At 45.8% G+C, this 11,091-nt stretch overlaps 1 protein-coding gene across 2 annotated transcripts; it reads left to right on the top strand.

Annotated features, from left to right (window-relative positions):
* The first annotated feature begins 589 nt into the window (after window positions 1–589).
* Window positions 590–8,431, top strand: OXSM (3-oxoacyl-ACP synthase, mitochondrial). 2 transcript variants are annotated; one of them, XM_044677808.1, is made up of 3 exons: window positions 590–918; window positions 3,936–4,939; window positions 7,510–8,431. In XM_044677808.1, the coding sequence occupies exons 2-3, from the start codon at window positions 3,957–3,959 to the stop codon at window positions 7,910–7,912; spliced, it is 1,386 nt and encodes a 461-aa protein (XP_044533743.1). In that variant the 5' UTR covers window positions 590–918; window positions 3,936–3,956; the 3' UTR covers window positions 7,913–8,431. The 2 variants fall into 2 exon arrangements, with proteins under 2 accessions (XP_044533743.1, XP_044533744.1); XM_044677809.1 differs by lacking the exon at window positions 590–918 and adding an exon at window positions 1,252–1,287.
* The last annotated feature ends 2,660 nt before the right edge of the window (window positions 8,432–11,091 follow it).

Raw genomic sequence — 11,091 nt, 5'->3', positions numbered from 1 at the left:
ATATTGTGTATTGGCTCCAAGACAGAAGAGTGGTAAAGGTAGGCAATGGGGGTCAAGTGACTTGCCCAGGGTCACACTGCTAGGAAGTATCTGAGGCTACATTTGAACCTAGAACCTCCCATCTCTCTAGGCTTGGCTCCCAATCCACTGAGCCACCCAGCTGCCCCCTTGGCACTACTTTTAATAACTCATAGGATCTCCCTGAAACAAAGGCGCATCTTTTAAAATGTCCATATTGTTCGGGTGACACCTTGGAGTACAAATGAGGGAACAGCACTGTCTCAGAAGGGTTGAAGTTGCAACCTAAGGGGTTCCCATTCTGCCTCTCTTCCTTGAGCCATTCAGTAAACCGCTTTGCCTCAGTTTCCTCTTTCACAAAATGAGAAGATTGGATTCCAGAGCCTCTGAGGTTTCTTTAAATTTATGCTACTGCCCTTGGTGAATAGAGTCAGGCCCATTATAGTTAACAAACATTGAATTTATTTATTTAAATTGTATTTATTTTTTTAACGATATTTTTCCATGTTTACAGGATTCATTTTTCCCCCTTCCCTTCTTCCCTCATCCCTCCCAGAGCCAACAAGCAATTCCACTGGGTGGTACAATTGACAAACATTGAATTTAAAATATATTAAAAAAAAAAAAAAAAAAAAGGCTGCTTCAGCAAAGGACCTCCCACCACCCGAACACTGCAGGTCGCGCACGCGCGCTGCTCGCGCAGGGGGAGGGGCGACACAAGCTCACGCGACTAGCGCTCTTCCTGGGAGTAGGCCTAGAGCGCGCAGACGGGAGGTGGGGGAGGGGAAAGGAGGCTGAAGTCCCTCCCCGTCTAGCTCGTCCCGGGAGGAGGGGCGCTGCGTATCGCGTCATCCCGAGGAGGCCGATGGTGGCTGCGCGGCAGCGCGAGGCCAGACCCAGGTACCGGGAGCCGTGCCCCTCTTTCCCCCTCTCCTGCCTAATAAAGAGGCGACCCTGGGATCCTCGCTCCTCAAATCCCCTCCACTTCGGCTCTAAAATGAGCTCCTTATGGGTGGTCCAGTCACTGGCAGAGGCTTCCGGCAGCCATCATTTCCGTTACGCTGACTCCGGAGCCTTTGTCTCCGCGCAGGCTCTGGGGTCGTTTGGCCCCTCTGCGCAGGTGCTGACTGCCCTTGTTTCCTTGCGCAGGCGCTAGACGGGAGCCGTGGGACGTGATATCACACCAACTTAGTCCCGCCCCTTGACCTTAGCCGGGGGTTCCTTTTCAGGCAGGCGTGGTTGTCTTTGTTTTCTGCTTTACTTGTCGTGGTAAGAGTTTGCCTTTGAAAGCCTGGCCCCTGCGGTTTCCCACCTGGGGGACTCGGGGAGAACCACTCCCCACCGGGGAGGGAGGAAGCCTCAGTTCCCTTTTTTGTAAAATGAAAATAGCCCAAATCCACGAGCCTGTTTTTTTTTCCGGAATTCAGCCGCCTCCCGTGTAAAATGGGGGGGCTTTCCTGCCGGAAACCTTTGGCTTTATGGGTCTTTGAAGTATCGTACGGGTGCCACTCGAATATCATTTAAAGAAAATTGTTTGGCAAAAAAATAATATAAAAATATAACTACATGGGGGCAGCTGGGTAGCTCAGTGGATGGAGAGCCAGGCCTAGAGATGGGAGGTCCCAGGTTCAAATTTGACCTCAGACACTTCCCAGCTGTGTGACCCTGGGCAAGTCACTTGACCCCCATTGCCCACCCTTACCACTCTTCCACCTATAAGTCAATACACAGAAGTTAAGGGTTTAAAAAAATATATATATAACTACAATACTAGTAGTTTAGAATAATGTAAAATAAAATATATAGTAAAACAACATATAATATGTAATAAAAGTAAGTTATATATATATAATTTTCTATTATTATACTAGTGGAAAGAAAGCTCAGTGTATCTGAACTAAATCAGTCTCAGCCTCAGTTTACTCATATGTAAAATGGTATAAAGATACTTGTGGTATCTCGTATAACCCAGAGGGTGTTTGTGAGGATCAAATGAAATAGTGTGTGTATTCATTTAGCATCTAACAAGCATTATTAAACACTTACAAACTCTAGTGGAATTAGGGCTGGAAAATTTAGTTACTATCTCTTGGAACCACCTTTCTTCAAGACCATACATTGTATAAAGGTGACTGAACTGTCTTAGGAGCAGTTAACTCTCTTGGGGATTCCTTATATTAAAAAAACTGGTCCCATCACTAATTAAATGTAAAATGTACACAAAGGGGGCAGCAATGTGACTCAGCGTATTGAAAGGCAGTCCTAGAAATAGTAGGTCCTGGTCCAAATTTGGCTTCAGACACTTCCTAGCTGGGCAAGTCACTTACTTCCCATTGCTAGCCCTTACTGCTCTTCTTTCTTGGAACCAAAAACACTGTACTGATTCTAAGATGGAAAGTAAGGCTTTAAAAATTAAATTAAGTTTAAAAAATACATATGTATATGAAGTGAGGTAAACTAAGTCATTGTCCAGAAAACCTGTTTTTCCCTGGGGAAAAGTAAAAATCAGAAATGAGCTTTTCTGTGAAGGTCAGTCAGCTCAGGATCCTTGAGAAAATAACTCCTTATAGCTGCCTCACAGTCCAGAGTACAATATATGGTAGAAAGTCCTGGAGCCTGCGTTACTAACCAAAATAGCTTCCAGATGATAAAAGTTTCAAGGTTATGTCTCAATAATGAACATTATTTTCTTTGTATTTTGAACCCTATAAAAACTGCATTGTAGTTTTAGTTTGGGGCAGCTCTCATTAGGAAAGTTGTCCTGGCCAGTTAGGTACATTTATTAATCAAAAGATTAATAAATAAATATTGGTTCCACTAATTTGAACTTCTGGTTGTCTGGACTTGCTTTTTCACACACACACACACACACACACACACACACACACACACACACACACACAGAGTAAATGCAGAATATTTAGGGTCAGAGATCAGTAAAACCTAGGTAGACTCTGGAACATTTATTTAAGAAGTGACCTCTTCAATTGAGGAAACCAGGGATTCTAATGTGTGGAGGCCTAGGTATTATTTTTATTGTTTTCAGAGTGCAGAACACCATGCAGGTTGCTGAGAGACAAACAATATTTGCATAAGGTTTCAAGGGGTTTACAGATTAGTAAACTTTATTAATAAACATTTTTTTTAGTTTCTATCTGATTTTTTGGGTATGAACCACTTCCTAGTTTGGAAACTCTGCACTCTTACAAGTTAGCAAATCATTGGTAACCCTAGGGATCTTCAGTCAGTAGCTAAAAAGAACTTGAGTTTATTTTAGAAATTTGCCTAAGGCATGGAAAGCTTAAAAGATTGGTTCTTTGCTCATGGTCATTCAGATGATAAGTGCCAAAAGCAGAATTTGAACCTAGGTCTTCTGACAGGCAGATGTTTATAACCTTTTTTGTGTCATAGATGTCACTGCATTTTGGTGAATCCTATGCACCTTGTTCTTAGAAGACTGTTTTTAAATGTATAAAATAGGATGACAAAATAAATCAATTAAATGGAACTCGCTGTGAAGCTTTCTTAAAAAGTTTGTGGGCTCTAGGTGAGGAACTCCTACTCTAAGACTGCCTCTAAAAACGACACTCTAATACTGTGAGATATGCCTGTAGAGTAGCCTGGTGTCGTGGACTTGGGTTCAGTTCCTGGCTGCGACACGTGGCCCTGGACTTAATCTCCCAGAGTAGCCCAGGCAGCTTTCTAAGACTAAAAATGACTATGGAGCTGCCCATGTATGCTCAGCTCAGGATGTGTGAGTTTTTAAAAAATGGCGATAAATAAGTGAGTGAACCAGAGGTGGGTTTTGAGGAGAGCCTCCTGGTCCCCCTGGCTTGGGAGGTTCCTTTAGCACTTCCCCTCCAGCACCCCCTCTTGACCGCAGGTCCTGCTTCATGGTGTGTTCTGGTCTGTTTCAGGAGTGACCTTGTGTTCCCGCCATGCTGCCCAGCTGTTTTCAGGAGGTGATGAAAGGGACCCGCCGTGGCCCCCTTCGCTCCTGTTTGCCGCCCTGGTTCGTTAGCTGGAAGCCGAGACATCTGTGTACTGTGCCGCAAAGCAAATGGCGAAGGCGAGTTGTGATCACTGGGATTGGCCTGGTGACGCCTCTCGGGGTGGGAACTCAGTTGGTGTGGGATCGCCTCATCCAGGGTCAGTCTGGCATTGCTGCTCTACAGGCTGAAAAGTTTAAGAATATCCCTTGCAAAGTTGCTGCCTATGTGCCCAAAGGGGCTGCCGAAGGTCAGTTTAACGAAGAAAACTTTGTGTCCAGAGCCGAGGCCAAGTCCATGTCCTTTCCCACCATCTTGGCCATTGGAGCGGCCGAGCTGGCGATCAAAGATTCTGGGTGGCTTCCTCAGTCAGAGGCCGAAGAGAGGAACGCTGGGGTTGCTATCGGTATGGGAATGGTTCCTCTGGACGTGATTTCTGAGGCAGCTGTGCTCTTTGAGACCAAAGGCTACAACAAAGTCAGCCCCTTCTTTGTCCCCAAGATCTTGGTGAACATGGCGGCGGGTCAGGTCAGCATCCGTTACAAACTGAAGGGCCCCAACCACGCTGTGTCGACGGCCTGCACCACAGGAGCCCACGCAGTGGGAGATTCTTTTCGATTTATAGCGCACGGCGATGCTGACATCATGGTGGCTGGAGGCACAGATGCCTGCATCAGCTCCTTGTCTCTGGCTGGATTTTCCAGAGCTCGGGCTCTGAGCACAAACTCTGATCCCAAGCTGGCATGTCGCCCGTTCCATCCGAATAGAGACGGCTTTGTCATGGGAGAGGGAGCCGCTGTCCTGGTGCTGGAAGAATACGAACATGCTGTGCAGAGAGGAGCCAGGATCTATGCGGAAATTCTGGGCTATGGACTTTCAGGGGACGCTGGCCACATAACGGCACCTGATCCAGAAGGAGCAGGGGCTGTAAGGTAGAGCTTCTCCCCTTTGTTTCCAGCTAAGACCATGAAATTCTCCAGTATCCGCGCCCCAGAGAGGACCTCCTGCTCTTACCTTCCCATTCCACCAAAGCTGATTTGTTTCGTGCCCCATACTTGGAGGTCTCAGCTCTTTTCTTTGTGAGAGTAGATAGGAATGTGTTAGTGAGATAAATGAATCTTCGATAGCTGATTAGCTCTCACGTAAGATTCTGTAACTCAAGAAAAATAATATACTTAGGGATTTGGAAGTAGTAAATTTTAGGGCTTGGAATTTCACATATGGTAGCAGGCTGGTGGGTGAGATGTTTTTGGCTGGTTGGGTAGGAATATGAAGGAATTTCAGTATGTCTCAAATCATTCCTCACATGTTCTCATCAGTCTTGTACCCCAGGGTACAGGCAACCTCTGTAATGCAGGGTTGCAGCAAAAGCTCTTGCTTTTGCAAACCAACTGTAGCAGCCCTGACAGTTAGAAGGGATAAAATGTTAACCCGGGGCTCACAGGAAAACCGTTAGAGCCTGAGACTATAATATCCCTGGAGTACCAACTGAAGGGCCTTTGGCTTCTGGGGCTTTTGGGCTTTGCCTGATTTCCTTGGACCTTTCCCTCGACCTCTCCATTGACATTCTGCTATTCCCTGGATTTCCCCATTGGGCCCTGGGAGGAAGCGTGATTTGATGGGTGGAAATTGTGGAAATTAGCTTTTATAGACAGGCAGGAAGGACCTAAACCAACCATCACCCTATCTAGCAATCTGCTGAATCTTTATATCAGGACAGGGTCATTATCCTTGGCAGAGGGGGCAGGCTCCCTCTGCCTGATCTCCTCTTCAGTGACCCGACCCCCAGGACCGGCTTCTCCCTTAGCAGCAGTTACCAAACCCTAATCCCCTTTCACCTCAGCTTACCCTTGGCAATAATAAATCCCTTTCATTTTATACAAAGAGTTTCTGGAGAATCATTGTACCCATAAGTAGGGCAAAGGCTGAAGAAGGAAAGGAGTAACTTTCTTTATTTCTTGAGGGCAAACCTAGGCATCCATCTTGGGTAGGAAGTGGCCAGCCATCACTTCCTGTAAGGTTTCACTTTTCACCAGCAGGGAGAGGCCTCTTGACTTCTCCCTCAAGGGAGTTTAGAAATAACAACTGGAGGCTGAATAAACTCTTCAACCAGACCCATACCATCTCTGGCTGACCCAATTCTTCTTATATCATAGAGACAGTCTGCCTGCCTGAAGGACCCAGCCTATTTCCTCCCAGTACCTCAAGTACCTAGCCCCTGTGATTAGCCTGCTTGATTAGCCCTTCCTATATTCCCCAAACATTCCCTAACTTCCTATATTCTCCTTTTATTCCCTAACATCATATATCGCCCTTTTATTTTATAACACCTCCAAGTCAGAAAGTACCCAAGAAGCAATAAAGTCGTTGACCAAAGAGGTTGTTTATTTGTTTAAAAGGAAAAGAAAACATATTTGTAATATTTAGGGAAAGCTACAGATTACATTCTTTGCAGTAGAGACATTAAAAAAAATGTAGCATAGCTTTGGTTATATTCACTTTTCAGCTTTTGAGGATTATCTTCCTGTCTTCAATGAAGTTATTTTCCAAAAGTTACTTGAGACCTTGACAATCTATGTGTAAGATTATTCAATGAGTACTTGTTAATCGCAGGATCAGTGACGCAAGAAGTCCCCAGTGGAGGACTCCAGAGATGTGTGCTTGGCCTTGACCTGTTTTAACCATTTTATCAGTGACTTGGATAAAGGCAAAGATGGTGCTCTGCTCATCCTATCTGTAGATGGCAACAAGCCAGTGCTGAGCACAGTGCCTGGCACATCCAGGGCACGGAGAATGCACATTCCTTTTCTCTTCTTTCCTTCCTCCTGGACCTGAGGCCATATCTCACCCCCCCCCCCCCCCCAAAGGAAATAATACACATTCAAATGAGTAGTTTCATAGAAACAAAGGAACCTCAGAGGTCATTGAGTGCAGTCTCTCCATTTGATAGATGAGGAAACTGAGAACAGAGTACTAATTTGCTTAAGGCCAAATAGGGTTTATACATGTGTGTGCATATACAATTTTGGACTAAATCTATGATTTCATGGATGCATAGGGAATTCCTGGTGTGTAAATGCCCTCTACCAGTGCAAATAAGGAAATGCCTTTCAATCTACAGCCTTAGAGAGTTGCCTGGGGAACTGGAGGGGAAATGACTTGCCCAGAGTTACACAGCCAGTCAGTCAGGCTTGATTAGAACCTCCTCTGACCCCAGGGAGCTCTCTGTCTCCTCTGGTACTTGCCACTCCGTTTTTGTTAGGAATTGTTCCGTCTAATTCCCTGCGTATACGTGGGGAAAGATTTTAGTGAGTCCATGTGAAGGGGTTCTCCTGGGTATCCTAAAGAGAAGGGAGTTTCTGGCCCACGTGAATGGACTCCCGATGACTACAGGACAGTGTCCTTGTCTCCACTGTCAGATGCAGACGTGACTAATAAAGGTACGCTCTAGACGGGCCATTGCCTGATGACTGACCCATGAATGTCTTCTTGACTTCATTAGATGCATGGCGGCGGCCATCAGAGACGCAGGGATTGCCCCTGAAGACGTGTCCTACATCAACGCCCACGCCACGTCCACGCCGCTGGGAGACTCGGCCGAGAACAAAGCCATCAAGGAGCTCTTTAAAGAGCACGCGCGCTCCCTCGCCGTGTCTTCTACCAAAGGGGCCACCGGACATCTGCTGGGAGCGGCCGGAGCCCTAGAAGCTGCCTTCACTGCCCTGGCCTGCTACCACCGCACGCTGCCCCCCACGCTCAACCTGGACTGCCTCGAGCCCGAGTTCGACCTCAACTACGTGCCCCTGACGGCCCAGGAGTGGAGAGTGGCGCACAGACGCATCGGCCTGAGCAACTCCTTCGGGTTCGGAGGAACGAACGCAACCCTGTGTATTTGTGGCGTGTAGTGCGTGTGCCTGGTGTGTGTGCATGGGGACACTGACGTGTGCCTGGTGTGCACGGGGGCACCGACATGTGCCTGGTGTGTGTGCACAGGGGCACTGACGTGTGCCTGGTGTGCACGGGGGCACCGAGGTGTGCCTGGTGTGTGTGCACGGGGGCACTGACGTGTGCCTGGTGTGCACGGGGGCACCGACGTGTGCCTGGTGTGTGTGCACGGGGGCACTGACGTGTGCCTGGTATGTGTGCGCGGGGGCACCGACGTGTGCCTGGCGTGCGTGCATGGGGGCACCGACGGAGAACGTCCCGAGGCTTGCCTTCATCTTTGGGTGGGCACTTTCTAGCACCATTTCAGACGCCTACAGATCTCTTCTTCATATTTGTATTCCAGCTTGTTTTTCCTTACATTGAGCTGAAATCTGCATCTGTGAAACTTCTACCAGTTGACCTTAATTCTACTTTTTGGAGCCCCCAGCGGAAGACTCAGCCTTTTTCCATAGAATAAATGTGCAAATATTTCTAGCCAACCATCTTGATCTTAGATTTTCTTTATTCTACCACAACCATTGCATGTTCTCTGTTAAATTAAAAATAGACTCTTCAACCCTAAATTTACTCCTTGAAAGACGACATCAAATGAAACAGAATGGATAGGCAACTGAATTCTTCTGAAAACAAGGCCATGTAGTATAGAGAGAGGGAGTCATAGTTTTTCCAAGCTTTGGCTGAGTTCTAAAAGCAATTAGGGGTTTGGAATCTTGAGGAAAGTTCAGTTGGTTTGGGTCTCCTGTGGAGAGAGGTTGTCTGACCAGCCAAGCTGCTTCCTTACCTATCTGTAGTATTGAAATTTAGCCTAGCTTTGAAATATTTATTTAAGAAATTGTTATTGTGGATAAACCCTTTATATCTTCCTTCCCTATCTTATTTCCTACCTTCCCTCCCTTACCTTATATGTCTGTGGAGTTAATAAGGAGAGTAATTAGAGAGGAGTTCAAATCTGTGAAGGGTTAATTATATTGACAATATTAGATATAAAGAAACTAGTCAGTCATCATTTATTCCCTTTAGATATCAAGAGCATTTTGTAAGCTGAGTTAAAGGCTGGTCCTTACTCAGACTCCATCTTTGCCTCCCTTCCCCCTCCTGAAGTTCCTGAGACAACTGTTAGGGCTTTCCTCAATCCACTTTCCTGACAAATCATCCTTTAAAGATAATAAACCCTTTTGTGTTTCAACAGACCTATTAGTATAATTTGTCTGTTAATTATTAAGAGAGGGAAGAAGAGGGAAAGAACTAACATACTCTGGGCTTGAAGGGAAGCTGGGCATCCATCTTGGAGGAAGGTGTAACTTCAAAACAAGTCCCTTCCTGTGAAATTAACTAAAGCCTGATTGTTAATTTCAGTTTAGTCTATTTCCCTCAGCCTGTGTTTGAGTCTAAGTCCCAGTCTGTAAAGCCTTCTGTTTTGTCTGGTTAGTTTAATTTCTCTTCTCCCTGAAGATGTTTCCTTCTGTGTTATACTCCTGACTTCAGTCCTATTATATCCTGAATCTCCTTAATCCCAGCCTACCTGTAACCTAGATTACTCACTTAGCAAGTCTCTGACAACCTCCTTCCAAAATTCCCTTATCCCACACACCTTTCCTCAAATTATCCCCATTACACCATACTATCAAACACATCTTGAGAGAGCTACGGGGTAAAACTAAGTGGTTTGGTAGATCGAGAGCCAGGCCTAGACATGGGAGGTTCTGGGTTCAAATGGGATCTCAGATACTTTCTAGCTGGGTGACCCTGGCCAAGTCACTTAATCCCCATTATCTAGCTCTTACTACTCTTCTGCCTTGGAACTGATACTCAGTATTGATTCCAAGATGGAAGGTAAGGATTTTAATTTTTTTTTAAAAAGCATAATCTTGATAATATGTTTTGCTAGAAAATTAGACATCATTTATGCCACTAGGGAGCAAATTTGTTTAAGTAGCCGTTATAGTTGTAAAAAATTTGTCAAAACATGTTTCCCAATTTGTTTCAAGCACCCTGGGATGCCTAGAGTTGTAGATTATCCAAAATAAGAAATTTATTTGAAGTATTGAACCTTAAATGACATGGAATAAAGATATTTTCCTTCTAAACATTTAATCATTAGGCAGACAATTTTGGAAGCTATCGTCGATTCCTTAAAAAAAAAAAATCTGGACCTATGAGTTCTTTGGCATAGAGAACTCCCATCTGATGCATTTCCCCAACTGCTGCCCCTTAGCTTCAGGTAAACAGTGTTGATTGTGCCTCTAGCCCTAGAGTTTGACTTTAGATTTCATTCCAGAATGGAGTGACGGTAATGCATCAGTTAACCTCCAGCCAGCTTCCAATCCTTCAGCCGCACCACAACTCGCTCTCATCTCTCCGCGTCGTTCTCCATGCGATCATGCAAGACGGTCCAAATCAAGGTGCCCTGTGCTCCAGGCTTGGTTCTGTAGCCCATCAGGTCTGATTCAGCGACATTATCTTAAAAACAAAACTCATGGCCTGATCTAACTAAAGCCATGATGATTGCTAGTGAGTTGTAAAGAAAGCAGAGACCTTTGTGGACATTTCTGAGACAAGACCAGATGATCGGGAATTGTGGAAGTGAGCGATGACGGAATCCAGGAGGGAGAAGAAAAGCTTTCTCCTCCAATGGGTCGTTGACTAAGAACCCTCCTGCCCTCTGCTTCAGGGGTTCCCCCAAGGCAGCCTGTTCCACTGTAGGAAGCTCTCATTGTTCAGAAGTTTTCCCTTACAGTAACCAAGCCTGAATCAGCCTCTGTAACTGCCACCCATTGTTTCAACAATCTCTCTTTTAGGGGCAACCAAAAAAGTCCACACAATAGCCCTTTGAGATATTTGGAGATAACCTTCATGCTCTGAGCCCCTGCTCAGTCCCTTTGTCCTCTCTTCTACAGGCTGAACATCCCTTTTTCTTTTTTAAAAACTCTTACCTTTCATCTTGGCACAAGAGTGGTAAAGGACCAGGCAATGGGGAAATGACTTGCCCTGCCCCCCCCCCCCCAGCTGAGGTCAGAATAGAACCCAGGACCTCCCATCTCGAAGCCTGGCTCTCAAGCCACTGAGCCATCTAGCAGCCCCTTCCCTATTTCTTCTAAAAGATTGTCATACGGCATGATTTCCACCCTTCTGCTGTTAT

This window comes from Gracilinanus agilis, chromosome 5, assembly GCF_016433145.1.
Source record: "Gracilinanus agilis isolate LMUSP501 chromosome 5, AgileGrace, whole genome shotgun sequence".
In the NCBI taxonomy this organism is placed as follows: domain Eukaryota; kingdom Metazoa; phylum Chordata; class Mammalia; order Didelphimorphia; family Didelphidae; genus Gracilinanus; species Gracilinanus agilis.
The sequence above is the reverse complement of the archived record's forward strand: the minus strand, read 5'-3'. Positions and strand labels throughout refer to the sequence as shown.